A 16537-nucleotide genomic window follows, 5' to 3' on the forward strand; every position below is an offset into this window, starting at 1 on the left:
TACAACATATTTCCCAAGATATTTTATGGTCTACGTCAATATTTTTTTGAAGGATCAAAATAATAATAAACTAAATTTAAAACATATAAATATATAATTACTAATGAACTATATTTCTGCAATCCTAAAACAAACCAAAAATGATTTTAAAGGTCTCACTTTCAGTGTTTTTTAAAGTTATTAATTTTTAGAGATAAAGCAGAATGGTGAATTCAAATGAAAACTATTTATAGATGGATGCAATACACTACAGGTGAATAATCAACAAACATAATTTTTGGCATATGAAACATTTAATTTTATCTGAATCTATGCTTATAATATTATATGAGTAAACTTATAGTTTTATACAATTGCATCTTCTGAATCTTCGTAGTGTCATTTGCAGGGACCAAAAATTCATGCATCATCCAAAAATAAGTAGATGCTAAAAGGGTAATGTTTAATGTTAAGTAATGAACAAATCATACTATGTTGGTTATTTGATGGATATGCTAAGCAAGTTTGAAATTGACATTAGCAAAACACAAGTCCCAAATAACCAACATGTAATCTGTTTTTGCAATAATTTTATATTGTAGATTAAAAAAAAACCATAATCCGTGTTTTAACGCGGGTCATGTTCTTGTTTATATTTAATTGCCGGTTCTCATTTTATTGTAAAAGTTTTCCATGAATATCATTTTATGAATTTCTCAATTCATTGTAACAATTCTACACTGTGTTGATATCAAGAAGAAAAGAAAGTTACATATTGAGTTAATATGCTGCCTATACAATTTCATATGCATTTTGACATAAGCTTTGTTTTATAATTTAAGAAAATTCTTCCAAGACTAAGCTTGTTTTACTTTTATGCAATGTTCTAAAAATCGTTAGGCGGTAACTAGGCGCTTTATAGAAGACTAGCGACTAGGCGGATTATTCGGAGCCTAGGCGAGACCTAGGCGTTAACAAATTATTGATTTATTTTATATATTTTATACAGTTATATGACATATTTTAATTTTTAAGTTTAATTATAAAACTATTGTGATGAATTATCAAAATTAGATATACAAACATAAGAAAGTAGACAAATTTATAGATTTATAATAATATTATTGCTTAATTTAACATATATAGACAATTTATATCGATTTTAACCAATTTTAACCGATTTAAAACAGTTTAAACCAATTTAAATCATATAAATCAGATTTTAAGAAAATCGTTTTGGATAGGACAGAGTTGCCGCCTAGGCAGGGGCCTAGGCGCCGCCTAGAGAGATTTTTAGAACCTTGCTTTTATGTATTTGCCACAAACAAAAAAAATGTTTCAATGAGTTATTTAATTCAACGGAGAATAGTATTGGTTAATAAAAAAAATACTTAATACGTGAGTCCAAGCCCGGCCCAAATTGCATCAAAAGCCCAGAAGAGTTAGTCGGACTTGAAACAGTAAATTAAATTTGTTAATTGCCAGCTCCGGACTTCAAACGAACAACTTGATAACTTTCTTGTTCAGTTCCGCTTCCGACAATCTATGCACGAGCTTCGCTGCTTACTGCCGCAATTCGATGCCTGGAACCGGAGTTTGAGTATCCGTCGGAATCTCGAGTCTATCAGGTGATACGGCTCTCTCTTCCTCGAGAAATTGTCTTGTTTGATTCGCTCCTAGGGTTTGTTAGAATAGTCGAATCTAGGGTTAGGGTTTTAGGGTTTTGTTAGATTTAGAGTCCGCGAGATGAAAGGAAGGTCACACCACGAGGATTGGGTCGATGGATCTTGGACTGTGGATTGCGTCTGCGGTGTGAATTTCGATGATGGAGAAGAGATGGTCAACTGCGATGATTGCGGGGTTTGGGTTCATACTCGCTGCTCTCGTTACGTCAAAGGAGAGGAGCTTTTCACTTGCGACAAGTGTAAGAGAAAGAAGAACGTTGATGATGAAGATATCGAAGAGACCGAGGTTGCTCAGTTGTTGGTTGAGCTGCCCACCAAGACCTTGAGGATGGAGAGCTCGTGTACTCGGAATGTGCCTGTTAAGCGTCCTTTTAGGTTATGGACTGAGATCCCGACGGAAGAGAAGGTTCATGTGCAAGGGATCCCGGGTGGTGATCCGGCCTTCTTTGGAGGTTTGTCGTCGGTTTTCTCACGGGAGCTGTGGAAGTGTACTGGTTATGTGCCTAAGAAGTTTAACTTCAAGTATAGAGAGTTTCCATGCTGGGATGAGGATGAGTGTCAGGAAGAAAACGGCGCTGGGGTGTTGTTTTCTATGTCGAAGGAGAGTTTGATCGCTGCTCCTGCGAGTGCTTTGGTTGCAATGAGGAGTGTTGATGATAAAGGAACCACAAAAGACCTGGACTCTGGGGAAGCTGAGATGAAACATTCTCAGAGTGCTGTGGACAAGGATAAGAGGTTGCTTCGTCCCTTGATAACGAGTAAGCGAAGAAAAGAACTGTTTGGAGCTTCTAAAGAGCGGATGAAGAAGAAGGTCGAAGTTGCTGACAAAGAAGAGGATGATGATAAGAAAGGTCAGTGAAACAACCACTTCTCTTTTTAAGCAAACTTTAGTTAGCCATTATTCATTGTTCTTAAATAAAGAAATATCGTCTTTCTTTCAGCAGTTCGACCAGCAAGTGGTTTTAACCCATCAGAAACAGAAGGTTTAAGTAGAGACTGTGGGACCGCAAAGAATGATAAGTCAAAGAAAGCTGCGTTTGAAGAATCTATTGATGGTGGGCTTGGCGAGGGTGAATCTGGTAATACAGAAATTGGTGTTGAATGCTCCAAAGAACAGAATCTTTCTGACGTTCATGCTAATGGTGCTGGAAAACAGGAAGAGAAAGCTGGCCATCATTTCCGAATTGTGCTCAAGAGCTCGGCTACTGAAGATCCTTCCGTCCCAGCAAGAAAAGATGTTACACACAATGAAGCTGATAAGGCAGAGGAGGTACGTGTTAGACTTGCATATATGAGACTTACCTTTGAATTGTCTTTGATTATAGCAACAAATGCTGAAGTTTTCAGTTGATTATTATCTAGGTGGTTTAATTCAAAGCAATTTGATCTCTTATATATATACATGCTCTCCTTGCAGAACCCTAAATAGCAATAAGTGCGTTGATGTCTTGTAGACTGTAACAACTGTTTGAATTAAGCAAGGCCAAGTTATTAAAGATAACAATGGGGAAGCAACTGATAACAAATACTATTTGCTTATTTTCGCAGAGGCAAGGTACAATAGATGATACGCCAGGAGATAATGCAGTTGATTCGCCTGAAAGTTCCCAGAAGCCTTCTTCTGCTTCTACACGAGAAGCTGAAGAGAAAAATTGTGATGCTGTCAGTGGTAAAATCAGTTCAAGGAAGAACCAAGTCCAAAAAGAAATTGGGGAGACTGGTGCTGGTGGAGCTGTAGGGCAGCAGACTCTGGAGTATAACAAAACGACACAGAGCAGTTCACTTCCTCCTCCTGATGAGCAGAAACCGCACCCTGTTGATATGATATCAGAAAGAACTACTGACTTAAAACGAGAGGTGTTGGTTTCGGAAGCAGAGAAAAATAGTCTGGAAACAAAGCCCGGATCTGGTGCACTTGAAGAGCCATCAAAGCCATGCAGACCTGTTCCGCACACGTTTTCAGTATATAGCAGGCCTAAGATGGTAGTCAGCATTGGGAAATCATCGTCTAGTTCAGCCACGGAAAAGTCACCTAAGCCCTCCTCTACTTCCAGGAACTCTATACCTCCCTCCAAGCAACAACCAAGTGACGGTGATGAAAACGCTAATACTAATGATGAGGACTGTGTTTCCAGTGATGCGATCCGAGAGAGAGATGGGGATGATGAGAAATCTCTGAAAGAACATACTAAATCGATGCAGCAGAGCCGCGCTTCAGTTTCCAAGACAAGAGACTCTTCCTCTTCCCTAAAGGCATCTTCAGTAGCTCGGCTTAATGGTGGCTCTTCTGAGGCTTCTGGTAAACATTCGCTTTCAGGGACCTTCCAGAAACACGACCCTATGCAGTCTATAACCGATGAAGAGGTACGTGAGAGATGTTGTTATCCATTCGCTTTTTTTTCCTATCTTTCATCTTCCCTCGGTTTTGACATTTGTTTCATTAATGACCAGCTTGCGTTAAGACTGCACCATCAACTCAACAGTTCTCCACGAGTTCCTCGTGTCCCACGCATGAGACAGCCCGGTAGCTTACCCCTGTCTCCCACCGCTACTAGTTTTAAGCGCACCTGTAGTTCCGGTAGCAAGGATCACACAACGGTATGATTATCTTTTCAAGTCGATGATCTCTCTAGGCTCGAGCTTGTTAGCTGACTATGCATCTGTTTCTCTAGTTTTCCAGAAGGAAAAACAAGGACGCATCCAAAGAAGGGTTACGAAAATCTCGTGACGATGATAGATGTAGCACGAGGAGTACCAAATCGCGGCGCCCTCCTGATTGGAGAACAACACATCAAGACAGTGGAAGCAGAGGAGGGGAAGAAAAGGAAAACCGAAAAACATCCTACTCTTCCCGGAGGGTACTTGTCCAGCCAAACTCGACTACAAGCTCAAGCAGCGGAGCGTCTTCATCCAACGAGCATAATAAGCCTTCTCCACACAGTTCCCCCAGGAATAATGGTACTCCTGTTCATCAAACTTTGCCTGGCTTAATCAATGAGATTATGAGTAAAGGCAAGAGGATGACATATGAAGAGCTCTGTAACGCAGTCTTGCCGGTATACTACTGCCTTCTGATCTCAGACATTATCTATTATCAGTTCTGGTCGCTGTTCTTATCTGTTGTTGTTTCTTTTCTTGCAGCACTGGCCTCACTTGAGAAAACACAATGGAGAGCGATATGCATATTCAAGCCATTCACAAGCTGTTCTTGATTGCCTGAGGAACAGGCATGAATGGGCTCGTCTGGTTGATCGTGGCCCCAAGGTATTTGGCTTAAGCTCACACTCTTTTTGCTGTCGTCTTCAACATGTAATAATCTTCTTTTGTGTTTGTTGTTTCAGACTAACTCAGGGAAAAAGAAACGGAAGCTTGATGCAGCAGAGGACGAGGAGTCAGATGAGAACGAAAGCAGCAAGGGAGGAAAGAAGCAGCTGCATCACTCTCAAGGAGAAGACTTTCCTAAAGGGAAAAGGAAAGCAAGAAAACGAAGAAGGCTCTCTCTTCAGGGCAAGGGCATAAAAGCGTTACTAAAGAAGCGAAATGAACAAGTGAGCGAAGAAGACGAGGAAGGTGCGTCGTCGTCGGATACAAGTGAAGAGAGTGTATTCTGCGAAGAAGAAGAGGCCCCCACTGCTAGTGCTAGACAAGTCTCTGCTAGTAGCTCCGAGGAAGCTGAATCCACTTCATGACTCTTCTCTCTATGTAACATAGAAGTATATATCTATGCATTATGTAGCTTTGTGTATTTACCAAAAACTTCTCTTGTGTGGATCAGAGGTTTGTAGAGAACTCAGAGCATCTCTCTTTTCTCGACCGACGAAACAATAAACATATGCTTTTTAGAGAATGAGAACGTGATTTTCTGGCTGTAGATTTGCTTCCTCGTTTGGTATAATATAATCTTACGAAAGAAAAAAGTACACGTGCTTTTTTTTCTTCAATATTTGAAAATTAACAACTGATAGATTAATAAAAAAGATTGGTTTCAAATTTTCAAATTAAAATTTGGGGAATTAGGTGGTATGGCTACAAAAAAAACAATATTAGATCAGTAGCCAAATACCCTAGAATACATCGATACAAAGTGTATTTTATATAATATTACACTTCTAACCTTCAACGCAACCGGTTTAACCTGCAATTTTAAAAAAAAAATTATTCAAAAGAGTTAAAATTAAACGTGGTCATCATAAAGTCACACATTTCTTCTTCTTCCTAACGTCCTACATGGTTTTCATTCCACGTTATTGTTATACTATACAATTTATTTTACCTTTACTTTGTTATATGGATCTTAACACCTTTATCTTTCAATTTTGTTTCTCATGTTACAAATGGAAGATTAGGTTACCAAGTAGATTGTTCGAAACTGAATTTGAGCCATCTGGTGAATATATTCTCATTTATATGTAATGATTCAATGTGTATATAAGTGAAATAGATTGTGTGTACGTAAAATGGAAAGACTATTTATGTGAAATGGAATATTTGATCTTTACTATTTGTTGTATTCTATTATAATTGGAGAACATAGACATTTCATGATATCATAGACATTTCATGATGTTATTTGGAGTTAGCATTAACTTTTTCTATGATATCATATACATTTCATAATTTCACCAATATATACTATACTATTTATCTAGTTTCATTCTATTTAGGTTGAGGGTTTATATTTAGGTTTAGGGTTTATATTTGAGTTTAGAGTTTAGTGAATATGGTTTAAGGTTAAGTATATAGGGGTTTATGGTAGGATTGTTATATGGTTAATTATTGAGGGGTTTAGGGTTTAGTGATTAGAGTTTAGGTGTAGTACTTCCTCTCAAGTCTATTTTCCTTTCCATTTTATATAGTATAGGTGATAGTACAAAATATTATATATTATTTTCGTATTTTAATTTAATCTAAAATATTTTACATTTAGATTTGGATTTAGGAATTCAAGTTTAGGGTTTAGTATTTCAGTCTTGGAGGTGTGTTGGGTTTAGGGATAGAGGTGGGTTGGGGTTGAATTATAAGAGTAGTCTTCATTCCATGTTAGATAATATAGAATAATAGTTCAAAATTTAGATATTTATTATTTTTTGTTGTTTTCTTTAAAATATTGTAACTTTAAATTAAATTTAACATTTGGGTTTGGGTTTAGAGACTCGAGTTTATGGTTTAGTATTTAAGTGTACAGGTTAGGTTTAGAGTTTATAATTCTGTTTCGTATGAAGATATTCTGTTTGTTCTATCTGACGTAGTACTTTTATAAATGGAATACAACACTTACTTAGAATAGTTAACCCGTACGTGGACAATATTAAATCTCAATTTCTCTTGGACCTGTGCTCTCGTCGACGTTAATCCTTGGTTCCACTGTCACCGGTAACTTAGAAAGGATAAGGACATAACCGGATAAAATGTGTATGAAATGTTATCAATTTAATAACGTCAAAATCAAAGCTATTTACTTAACTTTGACTCCAAACTTGGCTAGATAGCAAATTCACCCTATAAATTTTGACTCAACTAATATTTTTAATAATAACTTTTTTGCCTGCACATGCAGGCGTACACATTTTATAATTACTTTTTAATACAAACATTATTAATTTAAAGACTATAACGATAAATTATTATTTATTGTTTATATTTGAAAATTATTATGTATTCTAATTTTTGATTTATTTTGTACATTATATTCACTTATCTAATAAAAATATTCTAAATTCGTTTTTATTTTGTGGCTAATTTATAGATTTTATTCATTAATGGTATAAAAGAAAGAAAAACCAAGGCGCTAAGCGAAAGGAAAGTCGGGCTTGATTGGATAAGGGGCATAGGTAAGGAAAAAGTGGCATTAGAACGAAGGGAATATAGGAATTCGATATGTTGTCTTAGAAAGGGGTTCCTAGTCTAGTTTCGTGCTGTTCTCATTAAAAAGAAGAATCGCGGGAAGAGATTTCCTGTTTGCATCACCTTTTCTCTGGTACTTTTGAAACATGTGGAGAGCTTGTTCAAAGAACTCGATTCAACAAGCTACTCTGGACCTGGCTCTTCGTCTCAAGGTTCCAAACAAGAGGGTATGTAGTTAAGCTCCGTCAAAATATTTTAAGGGTAGCACTAGCCTTACAGGCGAGTGACCACTGAACGATAAGAACAAAGCCACTTTGTTCCTCTAACGTCGAATGATCTACTTGCTTGTACTTCTCTTTGTCGAAATTCAGTTGGTTTAACCATTCTAACTTTTAACGTGAGAGCTCCGAAAAAATCAGAAACAAATAATAGTATAGATATCTTAATATTAGAGCTGGTATTTATTAGTCGGGATCCGATCCAAGATCCACTCCAGATCCGTTCCAAAATTAAAATATCAAAAGTTTAACAAAAAAAGTTTATGATATCAAAAGTTTCCGGATCCAGATAATAAAATTTCATATCCGTCAAAACCAAATCTGGATTTCAGATATTAAATTCAAAGACAATTATAAAAAGTGGAAACTGACTAATTAGCTTGGGTAACATGAATGAAGAATTAGATGTTGCAAAAGAGATAAAAGTTCAAGAAATTTTTGAAAAAACGAAAACATATATTTATTGATAAAATTGTATTAACAGTAGATTTTCTATGCTCTGCATGAATTTTAAACATAATGCATATTAAGTAATATATATTCATTTTCTGTGGTTGACATTGCAACAACAAATTGTTGTCTCGGTTTCCAACCAAAAGGTCTTCTGCAAGAGGAAAAGCATATCATGTAATTGAGTCTCAGTTGTCTAGATTTCTACCACAATCTAAATCCATGAGCTCAACAACTTAATCACACTTTAAACCTGCACACACAAGTCCTTAGTCACTTGGACTTCTTAAGTATCTGAGTATCTATGTCCTAACCAACAAACTAGAGTGGTTTAGAGGAAGAATAAACATCTCACTGAACTGGGCAGATCAATGATGTTTCCATGCAAATGTTTTTAAGAGACTTTGGAGTGATGTTGTAATGATAACATGCTATTTCATCAACCGCACACCTACTGAAGTTCATAAGAAAATTTGTCCGTTTGAGGAACTCCATCCAACATATATAACCTTTCTTGCAGATCCAAAGCAGTACCAATGCCTTGTTGGATAGTTGATATATCTCGACCACCCTTGGCCAGAGTTGAGGTATGCTATACACATTCTCACTCAAGTTATGCAGGTTTCGAAAGAAGCCCATTTGGATGCAGAAAACCACGTAGTTCGAGACTTAAAAGGTTCACCTGGCCAAGGCATTTTTCTCTCTTCCAATTCAGACTTATCTCTCACAGTTACGTAAGTTACGTCCAAAGAACCAAAACACAAGACACTTCCCAAGCTGTCTCAGCTTGACTATAAAGCACAACTTTGATCATATTCACTTGATAAATATTCTACTTAAGCAAATCGCATAATCCAATATACTCAATCAAACAAATCATATTGAAAATTGAAACTTTACGATTAAAAAATAAACAAGAAATACGAGTAACACAAAGACATGATATACCTTATTGACATCAAGATCAGTTGGTCAAAAGTGCCTAAATTTGGTTAAGTCATCAAACATTGCCACAGAAGTAACAAACTCCTTAGGAACCAGTTTAACCCGATCCGACTAGACTTTTCTTTCTCTCTCATCTTCTGCTTTTTAGCTTCACCTCCAACCTTTATATCTCCGTCTGCCGACACCGAACCCCTATCTCTTGTTGCTCCACAATTGTTTAGCTTGTAAATCTTTCATCTTTCACCTTTCTCTTTCTACGATTACTAGGGTTTAAGTTTTATGATAGAGTACCACATGCAGAAATAGCCATTTAAGAGTGAAAAAGAATTGGAGCTTCTGCTATCACTGAGTACAAACTTATCAGCTGTTACAACACAATCTACAAGGCCATATAATAACTCCTAGTCAAGCGTTTCAAACCTATTCTGGCCGACTTAATCCTTCCTAATCAAACGGCTTTTGTTCAAGGTAGACTACTGATGGAGAACACAATTTTAGCCCCAGAATAGTAAATGGGTATCACACAAGGATAGAGGACCAAATAGAATAGCCACAGGTTGATATTGCAAAAGCGTTTTGACAGTATTCAATGGAGTTTCATTTTTAACTGCCTTCAAGGTATGGAGCTGCCTCCTATCTTCCTAACATGGCTTCAGGCCTGTGTCACAGCGCCTAATTTCATGGTCGGTTTCAATGGTACGGTTCAATGCTATTTTCGGAGTACAAGAGGCCTAAGGCAAGGGGATCTTTATCCCTTTACCTTTTTGTTGTAACCATGGACTGTTTATCAAGAATGATAGACAAGGCAGCAGAAGATGGGAAATTTGGTTACCATTATAACAGCAAGGAATTGAAACTCACCCACTTATGTTTTGTGGATGATCTCCTCATATTTTTGGAAGGATCTCTGGAATCGCTGAAGAGTATGCTGTCAATCCTTGATGAGTTTAAGGAACTATCTGGTCTCGCCAACAATGTCTCAAAAACTAGTTTCTTTACTTTGGGTCTTTCTCCATCTAAGACGGATCAAATAAAGTCAGAAACACGTCTCTCTCATGGTCAGATTTCGGTTCACTATAGACGTAGCAGAAGCTTTATTGGATAGAATTAGAGATCCGGTGATTCTGGAATATCCGGAAAACTATGATAATCACAAAGATTTTATTTAGTCTAATAATGACTAAGATCAATGTCTTCTTAAATTCGTTGAAAAAACTTATGTTTTAGTTGAAAACAAGGAATAAAGAGAAATCTTTTAATTTTTATTAATCAAATCATAAACTGCATACAAACTTAATCCAAGACGGCTATATATAATAAAACCATAAAACCCTAAAACAATAAAGATAACTATCTAAATTAATATAATTAATAAAATAAACAATAAGATATTTGAAAATATTTCAAATATTTATCTGCATCATTCTCTCCAGATTGGTGTTCGAATCGAATCTTGTTCTTCCGTAGATGTTCTTTTTTTTTTTATCTTCTTTGATCGTTGATTCCACCCTTGATACTATCTTTGAATTATTCAACTTAATGAATCTGTTTTAAATGTATTTTTCAAGATCCACCGTGTAGACACACAGCTCTTTAATTTTTAATGTCTTGATCAATGAGTAGCCAAACGATTCCCAATCTTACAATGCACGTGTAGTGCAGTTACTTTCTTCAGTTTTGATTGCACTCATGAAATCTCTCACGTATGCTTTTGTGGTCTTGAATGCATCCTTGCTGAAAACAAAATCAGTGGGCTCGAGCATCATCATGTCCTAACCATATCAATCATAGATGGCAGGACTGCTAATTTATTTGTAAACAATTACTTCGCTTTCCACGAACAAATTCTCCATGATCCAGAATCGAGTTTTGATTAAGAAACCAAAACACCAGCTCTGATACCACCTGGTGAATCGGAAGCTACGATAACACAATGATCTTATTTAGTCTAAAAATGTCTAAAATCAATGTCTTCTTATATTCGTTGAGAACACTTATGTTCTAGCCGAAAATAAAGAATAAAGAGAAATCTCTTAATTTTTATTAATCAAATCATACACTGCATACAAACTTAAGCCAAGACGGCTATATATATTAAACGATAAAACGCTAAAACAATAAAAATAACTATCTAAATTAATATAATTAATAAAATAAACAATAAGATATTTGGAAATATTCCAAATACTTATTTGCATCAGCTATTTAGGAGTACCCCTTTGCACTGAGAAACTATCGATGGTTAACTGAGAGCCTTTGATTAAGAAAGTTAAAAGAAAGGTCAATAGTTGGACATCAAAATCTCTTTCGTTTGTGGGAAGGCTACTTCTTATTAACACGACAATAGCAAGCATTTCTAACTTCTGGTGTGCTACTTTTACCATTCCTAAGAAGGTCATCAAATTATAAACTCAATATGCGGTGCTTACCTTTGGAAAGGCACGACGGAAAAACATTACTCTGTTAGAGTTTCTTGGAACACGGTCACCTTGTACAAAAAAGAGAGGGAGGATTAGGGATCATGGATTTGAATATATGGAATACAACTTGTCTCATAAAACTTATTTGGTTGTTCGTCTTCAGTGGTGGGACCAAAAACGGACGCGATGAAGTTAACATCCAAATATCCGTAAAATTCAGCATAAACGTTTTTACGAAAAGTGTTCTTCGTAAAGATTACTTTTACGAAGAATCTTGTGGTGAAATATTACACCAATCTCGGCTCATTCATCGAAATTAAACACTCGTAGCCCAAGAACACGTTCATGGAACATCGGAAAAGGATACGAACAAGGTCGTCACATAGCGACCGACCCGCGAACGAGTCAGCCGCTACGTAGCGACCGACCAAGCCACTCGGTCGGTCGCTACGTAGCGAACGACCAAGCCTTTCATTCGGTCGCTACGATCCATCGCGGACCCGATCACTATGTAGCGACCGAACTGTCTCGGACATCGATCAACGGGTACAACCCAAATCTGTGCATTCTCGTATGTTCCTCAATGCCAGCTCCCACGTACCACGGCCATATCATTTCTCACTCCCATCGATTGGAGTTATCACTTAACTTTACGATAAAAATCACGGAAAGTTTATTTTTGTCGATAAAAATCGTAATAAGCGTTTCTAATTGAAAGACAGCCTAAATAGGTCTAAAACGTGATTAGAAACCCACTTACGATTTTTTAAGAAAAAGTCCATAAATACTATGGCGATTTATACTTAGCCGCAAGAAAAGATAAATGTCAAATTTCCGCAGATAAATGTTAAGTTTCCGCATATAATCATGAAGATCGAGAAAAATGAAATATCTCCATTTTCGAGTTATGACGGCTTAAGGGTAGAAGAGGAAAGCTCAAACCGACTTTGGAGTGAGTATATAAGGAGTCCTAGGCGAGAAGCACAAAAAGGAACATTTTTAGAGTAAACTTAGCACTTAAAACATGTAGGCAACTTTCCGTTTTTGTTATTTCGAGCTGTGACTCAACTAGGTTTTGCAGTCTTAGGTTGTTAGAACTAGGAATCTCGCCGACAGCTCTCATAGCCGAGACTTCTACATTGTTGTAACGCTCATATGCAAATTCGGAATAAAACACATTTTGCTCTTTTTTACGATTTCTTATTTTTCTCTTCTTTATTTCGTGTTCTGATTGCTTGACATATGGTTTAACAGATATCCGGGATCTCTGGGAAATTAGAGTTTTCCTAACTTTCCTAATTTAAACGGAAATCGACAGTACGAATTTCGGTTCCCACATTCAAGCCGTGGTCGATTTGGGTTGCTTGGTTTGTTCAACACATACTTGAAAGGTAACTGGAATAACTTCTGGACAGTGAAAGAAAAACAAACACACTCTTGGTTTGTCAAAAAACTACTCAGGCTACGTGTTCATGTGTTTCCATGGATTAAGGTTAACCTTCAAAATGGCAAAGATACTCTTTTCTGGTCAGACAACTGGATCCCCATTGGAAACATTCAAAAGCCTCAGAATTCAAGCCTTGGAATCACTGCAACAGCACCTGTCCATTCTCTTATCAATACAACTAGGCGACGCCTATTTAGAGTGAGATATCTTGAGAAAATTAAGGTATTCAATTACTCTCCTTGGTATCCTTGAACGACGACGATGATTATTATGAATGGGCTCTTGCAGCTATTCCTTTGTTCTCCTTCTCTACGGGACTGGTCTTTGACCTACTGAAAGATCACAAGGAAGGGGTTCTCGGGCACACAATTATCTGAATTAAGAGAGGTATACCGAAACATAATTTTCTCTTGGCTTTATGTACTTGATTAATGTCCCACTAAGGACAGACTAATTCACTGAGGTCTCACTACAAACCCTCTATGTTGTCTCTGTAACTCTGCTCTGGAATCTAGAACTTGGAGACCCATTCTCGACTATCTTCAAGCAGCGACTAAAGCTGCTCCGGCTATTGGCTTGGCAAAGCTCCATCTACTACCTTTGGACATAGAGAAACAATTGGATCCATCGACAACGCTTCTCTTCCTCGTCAAACATGTTGTATACAATCAAAAATAAACTCTCTGCCTTCCGATCTTCAATCACTCTCTTATCCTCCCAAATATATCGCCTCTGGATGGCTTATAGCCAACTGATTATCGACTGCAACTACGACGATCGTCTCTTTTGTTTAGATATTTTGATTCACTAGGGTTCTTTAAACTATGTCGTTTCTGTAATACTTGATTGAGTAGAATTGGATCATGCCCAATAAATTGCATGAATGGTCTTTTACGTTTTCAGCTATATAATATATTTAAATAATATTTTAACAATATTTCATTTTATATAATTATAAAAATATCAAAAATCATAATATTATAATAAATATAAAAATTATATTTAGAAAGTTATAGTTTTAAATTTTGTAAAATTATAGAATTTTTTTTTCTTTTAAAAATTATAATATTAATGAAAATATAATAGATATATTTTAGCATTTTATAGTTTCAATTTAAAATTTTTATTGAATATTTTTATTTTTGTATTTGTATTGTTTTTTAAAAAAAAATTACTTTCCTGCAACCGTTCGCAACCGCAAACGTTAGCTGAAACCAGATTTTAAATTTAAGAGGTTTAAAGCGGTATGAATCGGTTTGAAGCGGTTTAGAACGGTTTGAATAATTGTTGTAAAACGTCAACAACCGTCACAAACCAGAAAAACTGCGTTTGTCATGTCTTTAATCTCTTGCTTAAGACCAAATCCAAATGGAAAACTAAATGCGTCCTATTTTATCAATTTTCTCCTTCCCATATTATTTTTGTTTTTAAAAAGGCGGAAAAGGAATTTCTAATGTTACGGCATTTTAGTTGCACAAAAAAAAGAATGTTACGGCATTCTAAACACGAGGTAGAAAAGCCATGTGAGTGGGACCTATTTTCACACAGTACAAAACAATTTAAGATTCAATAACGATCTTCCATCGTCAATCTCCACTCAAATTCAACCCAACTTGGACCGCAAGACTAAGCGGATTCAGCTTCTCTTGAACGCGTGTTATCCACGCCACAATATTTATTGATTTAAAAAAATCTATTTTGAAAGAGACTAGTTTTTCCACTACCATCCACAAACGCAGATTTTGCAGTTGGTACCGATTGTCGGCGGTTTGCAACAATCACTCAAATCGCTTTAAACCGTTTCAAACTGCCCCGAATCTCATAAATTCAAAAACTGGCTCCAGCTAGCGTTTGCGATTGCGGACGATTGCGGAAGAGTAAATTTTTTTTCTTTTTTTTTAAACAATATATATATAAAAGTAAAAAAATTTAATAAAAAAATTTAAAATTGAAATTATGAAAATATTAAAATATATCTATTATATAGATATATTTTAATTAATGTTATAAAATTTAATAATAAACACAATTTCAATAAATTTTCAAAAATTAAAATTATAACTTTCTAAATATAAATTTTATATTTATTATAATTTTATGATTTTTGATATTTTTATAATTATATTAAATGTAAATATTGTTAATTTATTATTTGACTGTTACCGCATCTGGTAGGTAACCAGTCATAAGTCACCCGTAAACACACCAATTTTTAACCGCAGTACCAGTCGTACAAATCTCTTAAAACCGCTAAAAATTGCAATCGTGTGTATTCACAAACTCCCGCAACCGCAACCGCAACCGCTGCGTTTGAACCAATCAGACCCTTAGTGAAAAAAAACCACCGCTATCGCTTCTGAATATTCCTCAAGATTGCACATGAAGAAACGAATACACACATCTTTGTTTACAAATTTAACTATTTAGGCGTTTATTATTAAAAAGATCATATTTGGTGACACACAAATGACCGTTAAATGCGGAAAGTAAAGGAGTTGATCACAAGAATGAATTAATTAACTGAGTTTCGTGGTCTGGTGGTAAAGAAATTTTGGTTGAGGTGTCTGTCATCATAAGTTCGAGCCTCGGCCACTAGGACCTTCCTCGCCAGTTCTAGTTGGACGCGATGGAATAGTCCGGATAATTAGATTATCAAAAAAAAAAGAATGAATTAATTTTGAACGACTCTATCCCCCGAGTATCTGACATTCCCGGACTCATAAGTCTTTGCAAATATTCATGATTTTTCAAGCGCGTGAAAAGACAAACATATTTAAAAGCAATAAATCTTACGTAAGGCGCAGGGCGTGTTGTTTCACGCGTCCAAGAAACAACTTGGAAGTAGATTCTCGAAGAAAGCCACTCAAATTCTTTACGATTTCTTCTTTTCAACACGGTCTCTTTTAAGTCTATATAAGCAAAACCTCTCACAATTGTAAATCATAAATCTCATAAAAGATCTTTCAAACATTCAAAAAATCTCTCTCCAGAAAAATGTATTGTTTATCATCTTTGATCTCTACCATGAATTCCATGTTCAGTGCCTTTGACGCTCTCTTCGCTGAGCTTATGGTGGGAAAGAACCTTATGGCTTCGTCGTTTAATGCTACAGCCACCACCAAACCCGCCTCACCGCAAACTCAAACGCAAGTGCAGAAGAATGAAAAGACAACTAACAAAAGGACGGGTTTGATGCAGAAAACTCCGAGGTTTGCTCTGGAGCTCGACGGTCTTCACTGCTTCGAGACAATAGTCCGTTCTTGATTTTGATTATTATTGTTGATCCGTTCTTGGTGCTTCACCACAAGATCAGAAACATTTTTTCAGATTGTTGTTGTTATATTTTATTCGATTTATTCATTGGAAGAAAATGTGATTGTGAATACATATTCGAATATCAGTTTATTAAATCGATTATATTAATATATTATCTATTTAAGAACAAATTTTTAGTTTTTTTTTAGTTAAAAATGAAGAAACATTTTTTAT

The 16537-nt window shown here is 36.0% G+C and overlaps 2 protein-coding genes across 6 annotated transcripts; both read left to right on the forward strand.

Moving 5' to 3' along the window:
• The first annotated feature begins 1345 nt into the window (after window positions 1–1345).
• LOC103833663 lies at window positions 1346–5535 on the forward strand. Of its 5 annotated transcripts, XM_009109738.3 has the most exons (7): window positions 1454–2515; window positions 2606–2934; window positions 3213–4028; window positions 4116–4262; window positions 4337–4720; window positions 4806–4928; window positions 5006–5535. In XM_009109738.3, exons 1-7 carry the CDS (start codon window positions 1726–1728, stop codon window positions 5351–5353), a joined length of 2937 nt encoding a protein of 978 aa, XP_009107986.1. In that variant the 5' UTR covers window positions 1454–1725; the 3' UTR covers window positions 5354–5535. The 5 variants fall into 5 exon arrangements, 3 of the variants coding, with proteins under 3 accessions (XP_033132256.1, XP_033132257.1, XP_009107986.1); XM_033276365.1 differs by having other exon boundaries at window positions 1453–2515; window positions 3213–4262; XM_033276366.1 differs by having other exon boundaries at window positions 1453–2515; window positions 2609–2934; window positions 3213–4262.
• Window positions 5536–15893: 10358 nt separating this feature from the next.
• LOC103833666 lies at window positions 15894–16503 on the forward strand. The gene has a single exon (XM_009109740.3). It carries the CDS (start codon window positions 16043–16045, stop codon window positions 16310–16312), a length of 270 nt encoding a protein of 89 aa, XP_009107988.1. The 5' UTR covers window positions 15894–16042; the 3' UTR covers window positions 16313–16503.
• Window positions 16504–16537: the final 34 nt, after the last annotated feature.

Source organism: Brassica rapa, chromosome A08 (genome assembly GCF_000309985.2).
Source record: "Brassica rapa cultivar Chiifu-401-42 chromosome A08, CAAS_Brap_v3.01, whole genome shotgun sequence".
NCBI lineage: Eukaryota > Viridiplantae > Streptophyta > Magnoliopsida > Brassicales > Brassicaceae > Brassica > Brassica rapa.

What these genes read in the sequence shown, in the direction of transcription:
- LOC103833666 (XM_009109740.3), top strand. Translation starts at nt 16,043, where the DNA reads ATGTATTGTTTATCATCTTTGATCTCTACCATGAATTCCATGTTCAGT.
- LOC103833663 (XM_033276365.1), top strand. Translation starts at nt 1,726, where the DNA reads ATGAAAGGAAGGTCACACCACGAGGATTGGGTCGATGGATCTTGGACT. An exon ending in AGAGGATGATGATAAGAAAG is followed by an intron (nt 2,516 to 2,605) that starts GTCAGTGAAACA and finishes TCTTTCTTTCAG; the next exon opens with CAGTTCGACCAGCAAGTGGT. An exon ending in TCTGTAACGCAGTCTTGCCG is followed by an intron (nt 4,721 to 4,805) that starts GTATACTACTGC and finishes CTTTTCTTGCAG; the next exon opens with CACTGGCCTCACTTGAGAAA.